This window comes from Saccostrea echinata, unplaced genomic scaffold (assembly GCF_033153115.1).
Source record: "Saccostrea echinata isolate AGI-Se365-2 ecotype Australia unplaced genomic scaffold, CSIRO_AGI_Sech_v1 ptg000002l, whole genome shotgun sequence".
In the NCBI taxonomy this organism is placed as follows: Eukaryota; Metazoa; Mollusca; class Bivalvia; order Ostreida; family Ostreidae; genus Saccostrea; species Saccostrea echinata.
The window spans coordinates 346,779-369,284 of record NW_026889751.1 but is presented as its reverse complement, the minus strand read 5'-3'; the positions used below and the strand labels follow the sequence as shown (position 1 = coordinate 369,284).

Here is a 22,506-nt window from a genome sequence, read left to right as displayed (position 1 = left end):
TTTCTTTAGTCGGTTATTCGTTAAAATGTGTTACCTAAAAGAAATTTTAAATTCAAGGTAAAAAACTTGGATTCGCCCATTTCATTTATATACAGATCAATGTTTTCGTAAGTAAAACTCGGTATGGTTTAACTGTTCAAAGAAAATTATTTGTATGTCGATTTATGTTCGGCAAGTATGCCTCCAAAATCTACAGTTTTTGGTATAGTTTAAAAGATATCAGCATGGAAAAAACAGTTAAAAGTACGTTATCAATGTTATGTGAAACTTGTATTCTGCAGTGGAACATCAAATATGATGTATATCATATGCCGAATCCGTCAATCATACATGTAGTAAACACAGTCTTCAAATGAGACTTTTTTTAAGTAAGTTCTCCGAAAAAATTCCAAAAAAAAGCAGACCCAGAAAGAAAAATGATGCTATCACAAACATGATTATCAAGGATTGTCAACCACTTGTTGTTGTAAATGGAGCTCAGGACGTTCAAGAATTCAAATTATAAAGTTTCAACCTGCAATTCCATAAGATCTGACGTAATGCAGCTATTAAACAGCTGTTTCAAAATTGTTAATACATGTAAATTGGGGAACAGTTATGAGCGTAATTATTAATTAAATGATGTTTCTTTCTGATATTAATATCATGCAGTCATTTTAAGATTGTATTGATTATTTGCACAAATTCTCATAATTAAAATTTAATGCAAGCTCTCTCTGTTTTTATAAGAGACACGCTTTAATTGTTTACCAGTCAAAGGTCACTGACCCAACACGTAGAAATGGCTTCAATTAACGGGTACATGTACTATCATTATGAAAATAAAGGACAAGTGCGAGCGTTTGATATCCTGCATTTAGATAAAATGTGCAATAAATATTATATTAATTTTGAAATCAAATAAATCGGATAAATATAGATGTACTGTATTTATTGTACTACGTAGATGTTTAAGAAATTCGTTGTATAATGGTGATAGCGTAGATTAAATATTGTATAACTAGTTTATAAAAGACAAATAGTGAAAATATCATGAAAAATTAATTTAAATTTCAACGAATATTCGACTATCGTTCAACTAAAGCCTCCGACTATTTGACTAAGCTGTCCGAATAAAATTGACATCCCTACTTAAAAGCCTAGTATACATGCCTGAAGCTAGGGGAGAGGACCCCCCCCCCCCCCTTATTTTTAAGCTGTACATTTCACCAATTCAAAATCATTAAGACACTAATAGTCGCACTGTTTTCGCTGAATGGAATATTCCATTTCGAGTCTTGGAGCAGATTGTCTTATGACATGTATCAGTTACGCTTGAACTTATTCCTACTTGAGTCTTTCTTTGTGCACTTCTGCTCCCTAACCGCAGCAAGTCCTGCTTTAAGTTCGACTGAAAGCTGCTGGTCACTCTTCTGCACTCAAGGCCGCGTTTATTGCCAAATTCATCCACTTGGATTTGTTGGGTTTCCAGTTACAGTAATAAAGCATCGGCATCTTTGCAGCCCCACCCCCACCCCACCACACCCCTCCCTTGTTGAATGCAAAAAATAAACAAAAATATTTCCAATAATCACATTTTTTAATCTCTGAAAGGTTTGAAATGTTTCTTTTTAGTTCGATTTTTTTTTTAATCAAAAGCACTTTTTAATTTGAAAGTATACAATATGCTTTATATGATCAAGCCTTTTACTTCCTGCCTTGAATTAATTTGATTAATTTTATTAATATTCATTTTAAAAAATGAATTTCTCAGTTATCTGTCTTAAAAGAAATTCGAATCTTTGACTTCATTCATAATATTCTCCAAACAATTATTTATTTGATAAGGTTCATATAAACTTGGACAATGTCCGACTTAGCATCAGATAGCTAAATTTTACCGTCTTACTCAAGATCAAATTGAGTCATTGCATCTGAACTTGAATTATTCGAAATAGAATAAAATATTTTCAAAAAACCATAGATATTGTGTATTTACAATGTTTAGTGCATAATATATGTGTAATTTAAACATTCAAATTAAATTCTTTTACACGATGTGAAAAGTTTCATACCTTTGATCAATCAAAATATTGCGGTTGGATATTCGAATTTCCAGTTGATTAGTGCTTTCGAGGGTCAAATGTCAAAAACTTTTGAGAAAGAAAGACAACTCTTAATAGATTAAGAATTGCTTGATTAAGTTGATCATGATAGAGGATGAATTCACTATAGGAAGTCTGTTAAAAATAGCATCAAAATTGTCCGACTCTAGATCGTGTTCAAATCTAGATCAGTTTACCCAATGTTTTGATTTCAAGTACAATCACAATGGAGAAATTCTTGTTCATCCATGCGGTAGTTCATGAGAACGTGAACTGTTTTCTAATTTGCAAAGAATCTTAAGGAAAAATATTTGGAAATGTAAATATTATGTGTACATGGTTATGGTTACAAAAGTGTCCATACACAATTGTTACTAGTGTCGCACTTTCCACTGCTATTTATGCTTCTGCTATAACCACATGGATACCATTTCTCTTCTCTGTCCAGATGTCTGATAAGTTGACTTCTCTCCACACCAGTTACACTGATGATCTATAAAGCCCTCCACTTCAACTGCCCAACAAATCCTCAGCATTCCGCCACCACTGGAAGACACCACGCTCTCAAGCCTCACTGCTGACAATCGGCTGCAAAATCCTGATACTTGTTCAGATTTTGCCCATAGGCTTCTCCCATGGCACTGTCAGTTCCAGCAAAATAACCTGCCCAGAGGATGGAGACCAATTAACAATATCCAGTCTCTGGTTTGTTGTTTCTTCTTCCTGTGAGAACTACTTATGATCCATAAGATCTGCTTCCAATACGTTCTATTTCCACTATGGAAGAGTTATACTTCTTAGTGCGCTCTTTTGTGAAAAAGTCAGAAAAAGTACAAATCTCGCGGGATTTCTGGGACAAACGTAACATGAACATGTAAACAATATGTTGGATGTCGATGAACAAACCCTAAGAAAATGCAAATGAAATATTTTATTGTTGTGGACTTTATATGCATCAAGAGTAGGAATGACAACGATATCAATTTATATCTATTGTTGATCTTATGTATCTATTTATCGTATGGTACATCTAAGTACAATACACATGCTTCGGAAATGTCGTATTTTTTATTAATGGATGATAAATTAAGGGTTCTCGCTCTCTTACATATGTCTTTTAGTTCTTCTATTCTTTAAATGGAACGACAAATACATTTAACATTTAGAATTGAATTGAGATTGGCATGTTTTGTATTATCCGCTGTTCCAGTCAGACGACCAAAAGTGCCTCTAATTTTGAAGAGTTCGCTATTGGAAATAGAACGTATTGTCAGTCCCCAGCAGTACCCAACAGTCTACCCTTCCACCCCAGGATTCTGTTTCTAGCCCTGACAAAGTTGACAAACTTCAGACCTCCTTTGTCCTTCCTTTACTTCTGCTTTCTTTTTTGTAATTCATCTACAAGAACAGATAGAACCTTGTCCTGTCTCCATGTGTATTGTCCACCTATCATACCTACTGAACAGGAAAACAGAATGTTTTCCGAGTTGGCTGGTCTACAGCAAAGTTTGTAGCATTGTTCATTCCTCATTCCCAATGTTTCCAGATTGGTTGGAATGGACAACATGTCATAAACAGACTTATTTGGAATTTTAAATATCTTGAATGATGCAACTTAGTTCTTATACATCTTTTAAATGAGTCTCAGAGTTTTTGCCACAATTTGTGACCTTGACTTCATTATCATGATTGTGCATTTGTCTCATATTTCTGAATTTGTAGAGAATTTATTTATCAAAATTCATACACAGATATATTTATTAAGAACACATAAAAATGCAATTAATTTTCTTACTTTGGCTTATAGTCTTGCTTCTTATTTTCCAATGAAAAAAAGTGCCTTTGTATTATTGATGACACAAGGCATCTTATATATAATGAGCTAACATTTGATATGCGACTTTACCTTGTATTTAAGTTTCATAGTATATCATAGATATGGGTTTTCCAAGTCAAAATATTTATAAATTTAGTATTATGTATTCATACTTACAGGTACAAGGGGATATTGGAAACCATTTTAAAGATTGGAGGCAGTGAAATGGTGCCAAGCTTGCAAGCTTTTGTGGAAGCATGTATGTAGACACTTTTAGCAAAATGGAGATAAATTAACGAATAAATGCAAGTGTAACTATAAAATACAAGTGGATCTAAATGGAAAGAATGATGAGACAGTCAGTTGTTACAATCACCATAGTGAATTCAAATACAGTATAAAAAAGCAATTCTAAAACTAACATGCATTGGAGGGTTTTTTTCTTTTTTATACATGAAGAAATATCCATGAAAATTTTGAAAAATCTTTCATTAGTAATGCTATGATTAATCATTACAGTGCTGTAGTATAGTATTCATTACAGTTCTGTTGTAAAGTATCAAAATTCTTCTCTTTGTCAGTGGTGAATGAGAATGTGAGTTTGGTGATATCTCGTCAACTGTTGTCTGATTTCTGTGCCCATCTGCCCAATCTAGACGACTCGGTGGCTAAACAAGTTGCCCATTTTACTCTAGAAAAAGTTCACACAAGAGTCATTTCTTTTGAGGAACAGGTTTGTGTACTGTTTGCAATTTAATGAAATGAATACTGCTAGTTAATGTGTTTCCTTTAAAATTATGTGCAGTGTATCTTGATTTCTTGAATTTTTTTTATGTAGGTAGCTGCAATCAGACAACATTTAGCAGACATTTATGAGAGACAGTCCATGTGGCGAGAGGCTGCCAATGTCTTAGTGGGAATTCCTCTGGAGACGGGCCAGAAGTAAGTCATGATCAGCAGAAATTTCTCATGGTAACCATGATAACATAGTCAAAACCTGTTATCTCGAAAAATTTCAAGAGATATGCAAGGGTTTGAGATAGGGATGTCAAATCGGTCAACTTTTGATAATCGGTTACTCGGACGTTTTTCCGATTGAGTACCCGGGTACTCGGTAAAAATATAAATACAAGTGTGTTAATTTTCATAGGCGTCGGTTCCGGAGGGGGGTTATGGGGCTTAGTCCCCCTCCCACTTTTTTTTTTGCAAGGTTAGACATAATATAGGCATTGAACATTGGGGCATAAGTTTAGCCCTTCTCCCCACTTTCAACAGCTAGGCACACTGCAGTCTAATCTAAGACAAGTAAGTGGTAGCGTTTGAAAAAAAATGGTATTGAAAGAAGTTCGATCGTACAACCCCCCCCCCCCCCCCACCCCCCCCCACCCCCCACCCCGGCACACACACACACACACACAAGAAATAGGGTTTTCGGGTTTGGACGGACAATTTTCAATTTTCCTTCTTTTTTTTTCTTCTTTTGCTTGTTAAGTTTTTTCAGGTTTAATTTTTTTTCTCTTTCAATTAGCCCCCCCCCCCCCACTTTTAATTTGCTTCCGACGCCTATGATTTTCTTGAGCCCCGTTTAGCTCTGTTAAACTCCAAAGCTGTTTTTTTTATCACTTTTATAAATGTATATAAACACCGAGTCCAACGGGAATGATTTTTGGCACTAAATTTATTTATCAAATAAACACAGAAGACACAATTAATACATCAAAAAACAAAATATTGTTTAGGATCTATTTCATCAACGCAAAAGGAGGACAATCTGTTACGCAGGTTTGTGATGATTGGACTAGCGAAAGAGAAGGAACGGACGTTGTTGGGATTGCTAGTCTAATATGATTTCATATGTTGGCTGTTTTCCCCGTGTACGCTGAACTTACTACGCATACTGACTTTCAACATTTTTTGAATCTTTATTTATTTCTAAATAATTCTCAACTTTTGAAGTGGGTAGCAGCATTTCTATGCATGTCCGATTTCACTGCCATATATTAACATTAAAAATGAGTTGAGGATAATAGACCATACTTAAATGATGTTCACTGAAAACAATCATTGAAGCTATCCAAAAATTAAGGAACACAATAGGTGAGAACAGCTGTGTACCAGGTGATTGGTCACTAATTACTGTATATACACTGCCACAGGCGATAACGGGTGTTTTACAGGTGTAGATGACGACACGCTAATTACGGTATGCATATTTAAGTCATTATTTTTTTATAAATAAGTTTTTGATAAAAATATATACTTTGAAATAAGAAAAAATACACATCCGAGTAACCGAGTACCATTTTTAGTATTCGATACTCGGACGTTCGATCGAGTACCCGGTTAACCGGGTACTCGTTGACATCCCTAGTTTGAGATATTGATAATAGAAATAATGATAATACTTTATTTAGTATGTAAAACAGAAACACATACCATATAGTGGGAATTTTTGGAAGGTGCTAACTTTGGCTTTTTTTAGTGGTTTTATAGTAGCCCGCTTAAATTTTAATTGCTAAATTTGCACCCTTGTGTATAGATATGGAATACAATAAGAATATCTTTGATCAGTGCATTGTTAAACATTTTCTTCCATCTTGTATTGGTTTTTACTAAAACTCCTACACATATTAAATGTACTGAAAACTCATCTAGAATAAGAAATTCCTCCCTTTTGGAACGTCATGGAACTCTGTGTCTGTCAAAAAATTCTGCCAAAATTATTGGCATACCTTTGAGCAAGCAAAACACCAAATTTTACACCCACTAAAGAAATCACTATACACTTATAAGAAGAATGAAGGAAAACAAAAACTTACATGTTTTAAGTGCTCTTAATACCACATTCAGAGGAGTTCTTATTCAGTAAAGGCTTTAATGTTATAGGGATCTGTCCTTAAATGTAGAACTGAATAAAGATGAAATAAACAGTATTATATGGGATAATTTCAAATCGATTCAAGTATTATCAACAGTTTTTTCAATTTCCATTCAAGTATGGGGTAAAACTGAAGGAAATTTAACATATAGTTGTGAATAGGGCTGGGATGATACTTTTATTTGATATTTTTATGCCCTGCCATGAATATGGCCGGGGCATATAGTGTTTGTCATGTCCGTCTTCTGTCCTTCTGTCCTTCCGTCTGTCCTTCCGTCACACTTTGCGTTTAGCTCTGTTCAAAGCTCTGTTTCAAAGAAACTATCCAAGATATTTTTATCGAACTTCATATGCTGATAGATATTGATGAGAACTATGCAACTGCATCAACATTTTTTGACCTTGACATTTCTTTTGACCTGGACCTTACTTTTCTTAAATTAGTGTTTAGCTCAGTTTTAAAGATACCATTCAAGATAGTGTAATCAAACTTCATACTTTGATACATACTGATGTAAGCTATTCAACTGCATCAACATTTTTTGACTTGACATTTCTTTTGACCTTGACCTCACTTTTCTTAAATTAGTGTTTAGCTCAGTTTTAAAGATACCATTCAAGATAGTGTAATCAAACTTCATATGTTGATACATACTGATGTAAGCTATTCAACTGCATCAATATTTTTTTGCCTTGACCTTTCCTTTGACCTTGACCTCACTTTTCTCAATTTGTGTTAAAATGTTGCATTACTAATATACCCTCAGCGGGGCATTCATGTCCTATGGACATATTTCTAGTCTATATTGATATCGTATCGTATCACGATATTTGAGCCACCATATGATATGTATCACTATATTTTGAATTGGACAGGTTATGAAATCTTTTTACATTGAAATGAACAAAACATTTCTTCACAATTAAGAATAATTTATTTAAAGAATTTGTATATCTTTTGTAAAACAAAATTATCTTATACAAATGGTGTTAACTATTATGTATTCCATATCTTTATTTATATCGAGCATACTTATTTTATATATTAAACCCAAAATGATAAGTAAACAAAGAAAACATAAGTCAGGTCAGAATTTTTTTCTTGCGATATTTCTACATATGTATCTATGTGTGTATTGTCCTCACACAGAATCGATATTTTGATATCTCGATATATCATCCCAGACCTAGTTGTGAATAAAATATTCAGTAATTTTCATCCAATTTTACTCTGTACTTACAAGCAAAATATGATGTTTGTAACCAAAGTTATTCGGATATATCATGCAGATGCTATTGTGTGAAATTTTAAGTTAAAAAATCATCAGGACCAGCAATAAACAAGGGACTTTATTCTGTAATGACCAATATATTAGCTTATTCACATACCTTATATAATTCTTTAAAAGTTATGCTGTAGTGTAAAATACATTTTATACTCCCACTTAAAGAGGGGGGAGGGGGATACCCATCTCTTATCTGCAACTCCTCCAATACCACTGAATAAAATTTATTGAATCTTTCAAAGAACCTTTATTACATAGTGCCATTGTGCACCTCCTATTTTTTTTTATTTCATTCGAACAGGTATTTGTGGTTTCCCATAGCGAAACATGGACACTGCCATTCTTTCTATAACACTTGGAGTACCCATCAGTGATCTCTTATCCTTAACCCCTGCTATACCTACATGTACCACTGAATAAAATTAGATAAGAATTTCAGAGAATATTTATTACATTATAAGTGCCATTGTGCACCTTCTATTTTATGTTCTGATTGGACAGATATTTGGGGTTTCCCATAGCAAAATAGCAAAAAATGGACTTTGCCATTATACACATACAGGTTAATTACAAAGATTAAACAGAAGATCATGATATTGAGAGTGAGGAAAATGAACTTAAAGTTGTTAATGAACATTCTGAAGGTGATAAATACGGTGCTTGAGTCAATAAACTTTCAGAAAGTGAGCATGTGGGTAGGAAGTTTTTAAAAGTACTATGTTTGAATTAGAGCTATCAGAAAACAATGATAAAATCTTGAAAGAAAATTTTACAACTGCTCCAGTTGATGTGTCAAGGTTTGTTTAATAAATGAAGAGATTGAAAACATTATCCATTAGAGAAAGAAATCAAAAACACTATTAGAAAAACACTTTATGATGTTCATTTGTTAAATACTTTCCTTCTTTCAAATAATGTAGTGCATGATTTTTACCGAATTCCTCCTACAGAATTATTTGTTTATCTTGTAAATTTTATATCAAAAGATCAGAAAAAAGAGGGAAAGGAGTTTGAGCCAACATCATTGAGAAGTCTGATTTCAAACATTGGTGGAGCCCTTCAATAACATCGCTGTGAAGCAAGCATTGTGCAATCGCCAGATAATATTTTCACAGTGACTAAACAGGATCTGAAAGCAAAAGAAAAAGATTTAAAACAAAAAGGAAAGAGCTACAGGCCATAAAAAGCAGACCCATTATCTGACAATGAAATCAATATTTTATTTGACTCAGGAGTTTTGGGAGTTACCTCCCCTCAAGCACTCCTTAATACAGTTTGCTTTAATAGTGCCATTCATTTAGGGTAATGGGGACATCAGGAACATTATAACCTCTGTTGGGTTTCATTGCAAAAAGAACCCTGATGTCATGGAATATTTGCAAGTTTTGAGAGAAAGACACCTGTGCTGACACAAAATGTAAGAAGTCATAGGAAAAATATTTTCAGTCTCTCATTTGAATGAAAACAACCCATCTTAAGTTTACAAAAATACACCATATTGAAACCCCCAGGGTTGTTTGGACCCAAATGATCCTTTTACCAGAGGGACATGCAAAATTGTCGACAACAAAACACACTTCTGCATTGGACATAGATGTTTCTCCCACCATAAACCAACCAGAACCAGTGTCAGAAGCATCAACAGGCTTAGTCACTCACATTTTTGGGGGGCAATATTACACAAATAATATGAATATTCACACTTGCCAAAATGCCTCCCAATACCACCGACAAAGAAATTAAACATCCTGATTAAAAATCATTAACTGTTTCTCATGTAACTCATTGTGATAGAGTCTTTCAAATCAACAAGTATTTGCAACTTTGTATATAAATAAGGTCATGTCCTGTAACTTTTTAATTGAGTCTGCAGCTTTTCATTTTTAATAATAAAGCTTTAAGAAGACATCTCGGAGAAAAAACTCAATTTTAGGTCTATTTTCAGTGATACTTTATTTTTTAACAGTCAAAGTCATCGCTTGAAAATATTACACTTTATATCGTAAGGTTACAATAATTGGACAACCACACGTAGAACATTCAAGAAAATACCATGTAATAGCGTATTTGTTAATATTATTTTATTTCACATATTTGAACTTTATTTAAAATTTACTGATTCAAGGATTTAAAAGCGGCTTAATTTTCTATTAAAGGGGCCTGGACACAGTTTCATTGTTAACATTTTAAATTTCTATGCTGATTCAAAAAATAAAACAAGTTAAATGAATTGAACTTACATGAAAATTCTTAGACTTCAATGACAACCACATTCTTCCTTACATCACTTCAAACATCTGTTTTTGTAATCAGGGCACTAGCTCTGTTATTGTTATTGTTTACGTTTCACCGGGTGTGTTCAGTTTGTTAATTTACTCGCACACATCACTGAGCACAGACTGATAATACTGGTGAGTTGGTTTTGCTTTCTCACATTTCTACTCTGAATTTTCTGTATTATAGTGTTAATATTTTTCATAAATACACACAACAAAAATTTCTACTTTTCTTAAGTATTAAGGACAACTTAAGGTTTACTTTGTGAAAGTGCAAGGATGTGTCAATCAAATGTGTCCCGAAATTCGTAGTTTCAATAATTTCCAGATAAAAGAAGTTTCTAAACATTCTTTTATTATATTTCCGTGTGAAATGCTATAGCAACATATAAGTCATGATATTATACAGAAAATTTGAGAAAATCTGTGTCCAGGCCCCTTTAAGATATCGTAATGCTCATGATGTCTGGGATGGCATCTTAATCAGGTGATTAAGAAGGTAATTATGAACTCATGCTTTCAAAATGTGCACACCCCTTGGCAATCAAAGCCATTATTTAGATAAACTCCGAAAACTAATAAAAACAAACATATATGTAAAACATTAGATCGAGATTAACGGTAAAACATGGTTAAATGTTTTAAGATATACTGAACAAAAAATCATTTAATTTCTACTTACATCTAAATATCCAATTAACCAAGAAAAACTCATTTAGTATGAACACAGATATAGCGAATTTATGGATTTATCAAAGTTTTTTTAATCCCCTGTCAAAGTTAACAATTCCTTGAAAAGTTTTATAGATATAACGATGTTGGACGTAATGGTGAATTTACGGTTATAGCGAACTGATTTTGTGTCCCTTAGAAGTTAAAAATAATGAAATTTAAACCTTTTATTGTGAATTTTCAAAGATCTAAATTTTTAAAATATTGAACTGACATTAATTTTGTAAGTATTTGTATTTGAAACTCAATTCATCCAAAAACTTTTGATCTCCAAGGTAAAGGACAAGATAGGCTAAGACCCCTTTTTGGTCCCTGGTTTGGGGTGTCTTTTAGAATGATGCAACAGTTTATCAATAAAAACCTTTTGTTACCTCTGCCACAAAATGAGTATTAGTTCTAAGTTATGGGATACACAGAGGTCACAGGAAGGTCAGAAAATATATCAATTTCCTGATTTTCTCATTTTTATACAAATTTTCATCGATTTTACAGCACATTTGGTTTCAGAATACATAGAGCACAAGCTTGCCTATCTACATAATTTATATATTTCATACACTAGTATCAGATGCATCTTATGTATAAAAATCTCAGATAGGCAATCTTGTGCTCTATGTTTCCCGAAGTGAAAAGTATCTCAAATTGGACGAAATTCCACCAGAATTGAGGAAATTCGGGAAAATGTCCTACTTCTCCACCTTCCTGTGGCCTCTGTGTAAGCTTTGAATCAAAATTAGTGCTGGTTTTAAAACAAGCATCATTTTAAGTTCTTATCTACAAACTATCACAATTTTAACTGTGTTTTGATTTTTACACCAAATAAGGGGCCAGATTCGCCTGTTACCATACCTTGTCCTTTGTATTTTATACATCCCGAAATGCATTTGATAGTTATACTTGAATGAAAAAATCTTTATTGCGTAATTGCTATGTATTCTTTAAGAAATTCGTAATATGGATATTACGAATTACAGATATAGTGAAGTAAATTTGCAGCTCCCCAGAACTTTGCTATAACCAAGTTTTACTGTAGATTTTTACTAACCAATATTTGCACCATTAGGCGGTTAACCGGGTCCTTGTTGACAACACTAGTTTAATTACTGATGAAATTAATCAAACACTTAGAAATCCAGATTTTTCAGATGCAAAATCAGTACATGTAGTTATAACCAGACAGAAGTCTTTACTGTTAATTATGGTCAGCAACACTTTGGTTACTTGAAACTTCCAGTACAATGCATTGACACTTTAATGGAGATGATGCATCAGCATAGCAATCAAGCTTTCTTTCTTTTTTTGTGCGAATTTATGCACAAATTATTTCAAATCAAACTTAACATTTTTCAAATTAAGATAAATAGCGATAGAAACAAAATGTATTGCAGAAATTGTCCTTGTACATTGCAAACAGTTTGTCTTGTATTTCTAATCATACTGAAAGACTTTAAAAATTGTAATATTACACTTAATTTCAATAATTGTTGCCTGATACAGTGCGTCATGGATATAGTAATTACTGATGCAGTACAAAAATATCGTATTTGCTTTTTGACCTCTAATATAATAGTAGGCAGTATTCTCACATTAAACATATTTCATTTTCTTATTCACAACCTACAAATTGCTGCGTTTGAAGATAGAGGTAGTATTTATTGTCATTACTTAACCTTAATTATTAGCTGAGAAGGTACTCCGCTATTTATTCTAAAGGTTAACTTTATCAGCAGCATTTCTATGAATTTGAGCCTGTTCTTCTTATTCATTACTTGTCTCTCCCGGCACACCTCCTGTATGTACAATGTGCCTATTTACCTTCTTAGCTAAAGGTATAATTTTCTCTGATACTAAAAATAAAGGACAAATTAATTTAATTACTGGACAGTATGGCATTTTACAGTGGCTTGTCTGTTAAAAAATTCTTCTCTGGCTTGGTCTTTAATTTAAAACAAATTTTCTTTACGTTAGGTGATTAATACATCAAATTATTAACATTTAATAAAAATGAATGAAAAAATTCTGGTGTGGGTAGAATGAAGAGTATTAATAATCTGATACTATTAATCATAGTAATTGTGAATGGTTCTAAGTTATCTACCAACACAGCATGAGAATGAATAAGTTTAACCATTTTATCAATGGTTTTGATTGTGGGAAGTTGTCATTAGAAGAATGATACATGAAATTTGATTTTTAACATTAAAAATGCTGCTGACTTGCAATAAATGATTTAAAAATGTGGAAGGATGTAATATTAAATAGTTAACAAATAGTAAAAATATGAATTATTTATATGATCAGTTAAAAAGTTAACAAAAAAGTAAATATGTGAATTATTTATATGATCAGTTTTAAAATAGTTAACAAATATTAAATAGATGAATTATATATATATATAATCAGTTAAACAATTAACAAATTCTGTCTACAATGTTACTGTTATTATTTACATAGATACTTTAATTTTTTTTCTGCACATCAAAGGGACAAGGTGGAACCATTCCGATTTTCAAGGTCAAAGATAAAGTTCAAAGTCAAAATTTAAATTTGGTAGTCAAAACGTTGTCTCCAAATTGATCAACAGATAAAAATCTGAAAATGATTGTCATTATACATGTAAGTCACCACCAACAGAGCCAGATAGTATTATTTATTTTGCCTCTACTGTTTTTTCACTAAATTAGAGCAACTTGATATATTTTGCTGATTCCCTGAAAATAACTGTAAAAGACTGATTCCCTGGAAAAAGGTGCATTGAGTGAGTTTGATGAACTGATACACACCTATTCAGAACACCATTTCTTTTAATCATATGAAAAGTTTCAACATATAGAAGTGAAAAAGGCTGCCCAATCTGAATTAAATATTGTTAAAAAAAAAATAATAATTAAAATCATGAATATTCATAATGCTGCTCAGTTATAGATACATATAAGGAGGCAGTGCTTAATAAACAAAATATTGCTTGCATTTTGTATTCACATATTCTGTAGACCATTATTTAAATGCAATGCCTTTTAATTGAATTTATTCATTTATTTTATGTACAATTTGGGTGACTGATATTTCAACCGCACATCCTTTAATTGTACTGCATATAAAATAGAATTGCAAAACTTCAAATTAACTGGTCCAATTTTTGTATCGGAATAATAAAACAAATAGGCTTGCTCATGGGGAACTTAAATTTTGCTGACTCCCTCAATGATATATTTTAACTGTATTTTATCTAACAAGGACAATTGTGAATGTTGATTCCAATAAGCAAATTCATAAAATTGTTGTCCCCCATTTTGGGGTCTTAATTACTTCTTGTGATGGAATGATTTATGGCATTTTGTAACTGTTTTGTCTGTTCTGGCTTGTCTGTTCATTATGAAAATAAAAATGTTTTATATTTTGGGACCAATATGTTGTGATTCAGAAGTTAAGGAGTTAGTGAATGTCTCATCACAAGTAATGCACATGTGAAAACATATGAAATGCCAAGGTGTAAATTTTGAAAAGTAGGTCAATCTTCAAGGTCAGGAGGTAAGAAATCATCGTGTAATATATTGATAATGGTCTTGCCAAAGTAATGCACATGTAAAAAAATAAAACCCTGTCTCTTCAGGTGCAAAAGCTACAGTCAAAGTTAATTTTTAAAAAAATAGGTCAGACTTCAAGATCAAGGTCATCTGGTCAAAAACAATAGTACTTCTTGAAAGGTATTGTCACAGGTGATTTACTTGTGAAATAGGAAAGTTCTATCTTCTCTCATTCAAAAACTGTGTTTGTTCTCAAGTCAGGAAGTAAGGATTTGGGCAATGCAAGGCTTGTTTAAATCCCACTGTGGGACATGAGACAATGTAAACCATGAATCCCTCACTACTCAATGGCTATAAGTACTGAAGTCCCATGTAGATGTTGCACACAAAAGGTCCCTCACTGTCACTTATTAGGTTTGTTACTGACTGTCCATAGAAATATGTTAAATTGGGTTGTTCAAGTCCATGGAAGGCAAGGTAAATAGTAAATAATAAGCATTTTGTTTTGTCTGAACCAATAATTTGTATAATTTGCAAACAAATAATAAATTTTTTGTTTGTTTTGAGGACCAATAACAGTTTAGAAACCTACAGAGATTAATTTCAATTACTGTAAATGATTTTCTTGTCTGTGCAAATCTCTTTCGCTCTTCATTTGTTGTTTACTGATTACTTCACTGAAAATTTAATCACAGCATTGCCAAATTCGTTAAGACATGAATTTATCAGTTTATGTTAAAAAAGAAAATAGTATTGGCATGGGTTTTTTTTTTTTTAAATTTGAATGATGTAACATCATTTTATGTGCCATGTTGCTGTCCAAATTTTGCTATTCACCATTAACGGTGCTTGAGTCTTGTAGTAATCACTTTGTCCACCAGTCCTTCTGTTCATCAACACTTTTGTTGTGACACAATATCTTGAATAGTTTTCTCCCTCATGTTTTTCAAATTTTGCACTGAAATACTTTACAACAAGAGAAAGACACCAAGAACTTTTTGGGTTATATTACTTTAACTTCCTGTGTATATATATCTGTATATCTATATTATGACATGATCCCAACACAGACAGGTGTCTTGATTTATAACAACTTCATACAAAAGGAGTAGACCATAAGATAAAGACACATTTTTGAAATTTTAAAATTTATTTTTTTGGGGGTCTGTCTTTCTGCCTGTCCGTCAACACTTTTGTAATGGTGCTAGCTGTAACTCAAAGTTTTTACAGTAAAGTAAGTTCAAATACATGTAGTTCATAATAAGAGAATGAAACCTATTAATTTGGGGGTCATATGGTATGTGTTTCTGTCTGTTTGTATGTCTTAAATATCAGTAATTCTAACATATATTAAATGCATATGCAGGCCTCTAAGTGGCCTCTTAAATTTAGGCGCCAGCTGGCACCTTATCAAAAAAATTTAGCTGCCAATGCAAATTTTTATTTGCCAGGCAATTTTTCTAAGGCGCCAACTTTAAAAGTTAATAGAATATAGGGACCAATGACGTGCTTAACAAAACATGACATGTCCATGGCTAAAAATAATTTCCTCTTCTTTTAAATTTCTTTTTGCTTTTTCAGAAAAATTGTTAAAAAATGTGAAAATTTCTGGAATTCGACGATCGCCATGTCAATTTAAAATGGTTGCCAGTTTGGTGACTTTAAGAAAAATTTTAGGCGACAATCAAAAATTTTAGGTGCCATGGCGACTAAATTAGTTGCCAATTAGAGCCCTGATATGAGTAATTTTTCAATGTCACCTTCCTTATGTGTTATGATTTATTCTAAATGTTCATGTATCAAGTATACTGTTGTCACTTTCCTATGACAGCCCTTGGCAGGGCTGTCTTTGACACTGTCAGTTTTCTAGTTCAGTTTGCTTTGTGAAAGTAGAGTAGTACCAGTATAAGGTGTTAAAGTTAAATTAATTTTTTATGAAATGTGAAGACATTTGACAAGATTTTGATAGGATTATTATAACTCTCCGTATTGTTTTTAACTAGATTACAATGTATTCTTAGTATTTTACTTTGTTTTATTGGGGAAAATGCTGCTCTCTCTGTCAATTCATTTAAGTGTGTTAATCTGCTTTTCAATCCTTTTCATTTTTGGATGATGACATGTTGATGTTTGGAGGATAAAACATTTTTAAGTGAAGTGGGAATAATCCAGTGTCACATTGACATCAAAGCTGAATCATTTGATGCGTTAAATTTTAAGCACTATATGATTAAGGATTTTATAGGTAAAACTTTTTTCTAGATTGCATTTTACTTTAGTTTGAGCTAGGTACATGAAAGGTACATTATTGTAGAAATCACATTTAAAGACCATAAAGAGATTGATAAAAATAAATGTCACAACACTTAGAGGACCATGTTTTACAAAATACTTGAACCAAAATTTACTTTTGGTTAATTTTATCTAATGCTACAATTGATTTTAAGGTGAATAAAAAGAATTCAGTAATTTTATACAAGTTTATAAATCTCACAGAATTATCAAGTTAGGAAGACTTTAGAACTATAAAAATTTTCAGTCTTTCTCTTTAATAGTCATAAGTTCTTTAGTAAACAGGGCCAAATTATGGCATGTTAGGATTTATCTTGATTTGTCTCTTTTTTTCATGCACAGTGTTTTGAAAAAATCGGGGGTTCTGGAGTTAAGATGGGGCTCTTAGATCATATAGTGAAAATGCATAAATTCTTTAGAAATCTTCTCCTCTCCCCTGTATATTTAGCAGATAAATTACATGCATTAAGTTATGATGAGCAAGGGTGCCTCTCCAAAGTTATGATGAGCAAGGGTGTCTCTTAAAAAATTGTGAAGTTTGTGGCCCCAGAGTCAGGAGTTCTGATGATTGGGAGAAACTGTATTTGATTACACAATGAAAATGCTTAAATTTTTTGAAAATCTTCTTCACTGGTTCTGGTCATTTAGCAAACAGATATAGTGCATAGTAATGTTGAGCAAGTGTGCCTCTTCCAAAAATGTGAATTTCATGGCCCCTGGGTCAGGGTTCTAGTGATAGGACAGGACTCTATTTATTATATTGTGAAAATGCATAATTTTTTTTTTTTGGGGGGGGGGGGGGGGGGTGGGGGGAGGGGGGGGGGGGCTCTATTAAATTATATAATGGAAAATTTTCTTTTCTGCTCCTGGGTATTAAGCAAACAAACTAAATGCATAGTCATGATGAACAAGGGTGCCTCTTCCAAAATTATAAATTACCTGGTCCCTTTGTCAGGAGCATGGTGATACAGTGGGCTCTTTCAAATATATTATGTGAAAATGCATAAATTCTTTGAAAATCTGTGTATTAAGCAATTAAGCAGTTAAATTAAGTGCATAGTTATGATGAGCAAAGGCACTTCTTCAAGAACTTTTAAAATTATCGCCCTTGTGTCAGGAATTTTTTTGCTGGAAAGGGGGGGGGGGGGTTCTTTTGATTATGTAGGGAAAATACATTATTTCTTTGAAAATCTTTTGCTCTCCTCCTGGGGGAATTAAGCAAACAAACTAAATGTGAAGTCATGTGTTTATTTCAAACCAAGAGACCAAGAGAGTCCAATGTGAGAGGGAATGAGATGGGTTTACCAGTAGTGAACAAGCTCTATTGTTTAGTTTAGTTTACAAGATAATGGTAAAAAATGGGGGCAGGTACAGGCAAGTAAATAGATCTTGTTTAAGTTTTATTAAGGAGTATAAAACTAATTATTTTGTTGATCCCTTATCATTATATTTCTCTTGCTTTTAGGCAACATAGCTTCATCTTTTAGTTTGTTTTATTTCATACTTCTATGAATCCTTTAGTGTTGTATTTTACTCAGGTGACTGTTAAGGCCTTTTGACCTGTTGTTTAAAAAAATGGTCTTTTTTCATTGTGAAAAGCTTATTGGAAATATCTCACAGATAAGTGTGAATACTTATAAACTTGTATTTATAGGAAAGCTTTTTTTTTTAAATAAAAATGTGGGCTGAATGCTTGAAAATCTTTTGTTTTTGTAAATTTGAAGATTAATAAGTTTTGTGTATACATACAAGAATCAAACAGAAAAAAATGCTCTGAGCAATGAGAGTCCATAACAAAACCAGTTAAAGGTAAAATGTTACCTGTTAATTTGACATTTTCACAGGACTTTTATCTCACCAGCTGAGCCGAAGGCTTAAGAGAGCTTTTCTGATCAAAATTTGTCCATTGTCTGTAGTACTTGTCATAAACTTTTCACACTTTCATCTTCTCCAGAACTACTTGGCCAATTTTAACCAAACTTGGGTGAAGGGGATTCAATTTTGTTCAAATGAAGGGCCACAAATTCTTCCAAGGGGAGATAATCATGAATTAGTGAAAAATTTATGGCATCTTTTAAACATCTTCTTCTCAAGAACTACTGGGTTAGAAAATACAAAATATGTGGAATCATCCTCAGGTAGTGTAGATTCAAGTTCGTTCAAATCATGACCCCCTGGGGGTAGGATGGGGTCACAATGGGTGATCAAAGTTTACATAGGAATACATAGGAAAAATCTTCAAACATCTTCTTCTCAAGAACAGCAAAGCCTGAATTGGTCATATTTATGTGGTACATCCTCAGGTAGTGTAGAATCAAGTTTGTTCAAATCATGACCCTGGGGTAGGATCGGACGGTAAGGGACATTCAAAATTTTACTTAGGAATACATGGAAAAAATCTTTAAAAATCTTCTTCTCAAGAAAAGCTAAGCCATAATTGGTCACATTTATAAGGAAACATCCTCAGGTAGTGTAGATTCAATTTTTTTTCAAATCATGACCCCCAGGGGTAGGATGGGGTCACAATGGGCAATCAAAGTTTTACATAGGAAAACATTGGAAAAATCTTTAAAAACTCTCTTCTGTAGGACAGCAAAGCCTTGATTGGTCATATTAACAAAGAAGCATTCTCTGGTATTGTAGATTCGAATTTGTTCAAATCATGACCCCTCAGGAGTAGAGAGGGGCCACAATAGGGGATCAAAGTTATACGAAGGAATATAAAGGATAAATCAATAAAAAAAAAATTCTTCTCAATAACAGCAAGGCCATGATTAGTCATGTTAATTCAGAAGCATCTTCAGGTAGTGTAGGATCAAGTGTGTTCAAATCATAACCCCTGGGGTAGGGCAAGGCCACAATAGAAGATCAAATGTATAGGAAAAATTCTTGAAAAATCTACTTAAGCCATGATTAGACAAGGAAATATGGAAGCATCCTTAGGTAGTGTAGATTCAAGTTTGTTTAAATCATCCCCCACCCCCCAACTCTGCTTTTTTTCCTAGCCAAAGTGTTCAGGTGAGCAATGTGGCCCATGAGCCTCTTGTTTTTGTTTTTTGAAATGATATATCAGATAGGTGCATGTGTAAAGGCATGTAAATTATACTTTATCAGATTCTCATAATATAGTAGTCAATGATTATTTGTCAAATTATCAAATGAATCTAATGATGTCTGACTTAATATCAGGTCTGTGTTGTCTGACTTAATATCAGGTCTGTGTTCAAGATTGTAACAGCTAGCCTAGCTGCTAGGCTAGATATCTAGGTCATAATGAATACACTGTATGAATTAATGCTTGTTATGCTTAGGCAAGCATATCATTCAAGATCATAGCAGCTACACAGAGCAACATAACCACTAAGATCTTGAAAGCCTAAGATGTCATCTCAGCATATGCAGTATTTTCAAATTATAATTCAGGTTCTGACTTTGAAATAAGCCTGTAACATTTGTTTCTTTTCAGAAAAAAAGCTTTTATCTTTATTCAAAAATTCAAAATAACCACATTTCTAAACCCCCATTTCAGGGGACAAGGTTTACAATTCAACTTTTTTCTTCTCATCTTCCTATATTGTAGTATTAATTTTGCCTTGAAATTGTTCAAAACATGCATGGGTAGATAAGCTGTCCATTTTTCTGTAAGTTTTCAATAAAATATAGTAGTTCCTTTGTGTTTCAGACAGTATCCAACAGACTACAAACTGGAGACCTATCTAAAGATAGCTCGCCTGTATTTGGAGGAAGATCCAGTGCAGGCAGAAGCTTACATCAATAGAGCATCTCTATTACAAGCCGACTCTAAAAATGAGGAACTTCAGATTCACTACAAGGTAATGTTACAACTGCTCAGACTATACTGAAAATGAGTTCATAGCCAATAGTTATCATAGGGTGTTTTGATTTTGACGATGAACATCATTTATAGAACACTTTTTATGGGTATACACTAGTTACAAAAACATGGCTGCCTGGTAAATTTTCTTCCTATTCTGACAATTTTGGAGGATAAATGCAGTTCTTACGTGTATCATGCACCCAGTGTTTACTGTACCAAAATGTATGTCAATACTGTTAAAGAAGACTTGTCCTTTTTATGCCTCTGTAATCGAAGATTCGGGGGCATATAGTTTTTGCCCTGTCTGTCCGTCTGTCTGTCTGTCTGTTTGTCCGCAAAAGCTTTAACCTTGCCCATAACTTTTGACTTGTTGGAACTATGACTTTCATATTTCACATGTATATTCCTTGTGACAAGACCTTTCTTGGGTACCATCACATTTGACCTTTTGACCTTGACCTTGGAGTTTGACCCACTTTTGCAAAATTTTATGAGACTTTAACCTTGGCCATGACTTTTAAACAGTTGGTGCTTGGGCTTTCATACTTAATATGTGTAATCCTTGTGACAAGATTTTTCTTTGGATTTCAACATCTTTAACCCTTTGACCTTGGAGTTTGACCTACTTTTGAAAAAACTTTAACCTTGACCTTTAGAGCTGGGGCTTTCATACTTCATATGTGTATGCCTTTGAAAAAAACCTTCCCTTGGATACCAACAACTTTGACCTTTTGACCTTGACCTTGGAGTTTTATCTACTTTAATTTTGAAAAACTTCAACCTTGGCCATAACTTTTAAACAGTTAGTGCTAGGGTTTTCATACTTCACATGTCTATTCCTTGTGAAAAGACCTTCCTTGGATACCAACATCTTTGATCCTTTGACCTTGACCCTTGAGTTTGACCTACTTTTGAAAAATTTTAACCTTGACCATAACTTTTAAACAGTTAATCCTCAGGCTTTCATACTTCACAGGTGCATTCCTTGTGACAAGATCTTCCTTTGGATACCAACAGCTTTGACCCTTTGACCTTGGAGTTAGACCTACTTTGAAAGAACTTTAACCTTTGAACGTTTGGTTCTAGGGCTTTCACATTTCATGAACATGTATATCACTTGTGACAAGACCTTCCCTTGGGCACCATTTGACCTTGACTTTGATGTTTTACTTACTTTTAAAAAACTTTGACCTTTGTCATAACTTTTCAACAGTTGGTGCTAGGGCTTTCATATTTCACAAGTATATTCCTTTAGACAAGACCTTTCTTTGAGTACCAACATTTTTGATCTCTTGACCTGGAGTCTGACTTGCATTTGAGAAACTTTAACCTTCACCATGAGCTGCCATACAGGGGCATCAGTGTTTCACAAACACATCTTTTTTTTTATACCCCCGCTCCGAAGGAGAGGGGGGTATACTGTTTTACCCTTGTGTGTCTGTCTGTCTGTCTGTCCGTCTGTCTGTCTGTCTGTCCGTAACAAATTTTGGTTGCAGTTTTCTCAGCAACTACTCATTGCAGATGCTTGAAATTTTAGCACAATCTTTGTTTAGGCATGCCATATGGTGGGATTTATTTTTGTACGAATTTGATGTCAACTTCCTGTTTATCCGTGCGTTTGTCCGTACCATACATAAAAAAATTTGGTCGTAGTTTTCTCAGCAACTACTCATCGCAGATGCTTGAAATTTTAGCACAATCTTTGTTTAGGCATGCCATATGGTGGGATTCATTTTTGTACTAATCCGATGTCAACTTCCTGTTTATCCGTGCGTCT

General features: G+C 33.3%; 1 protein-coding gene across 1 annotated transcript in view; it reads left to right on the top strand.

The window, feature by feature from the left end:
* The window catches only part of LOC133204502 (COP9 signalosome complex subunit 4-like), a 43,517-nt gene that overhangs the window by 5,628 nt on the left and 15,383 nt on the right, over nt 1-22,506 (top strand). The window contains exons 2-5 of the mRNA XM_061340253.1: nt 4,080-4,159; nt 4,482-4,633; nt 4,739-4,842; nt 20,574-20,724. Coding sequence (XP_061196237.1) covers nt 4,080-4,159; nt 4,482-4,633; nt 4,739-4,842; nt 20,574-20,724 — 487 coding nt within the window. The remainder of the gene's footprint in view (nt 1-4,079; nt 4,160-4,481; nt 4,634-4,738; nt 4,843-20,573; nt 20,725-22,506) is intronic.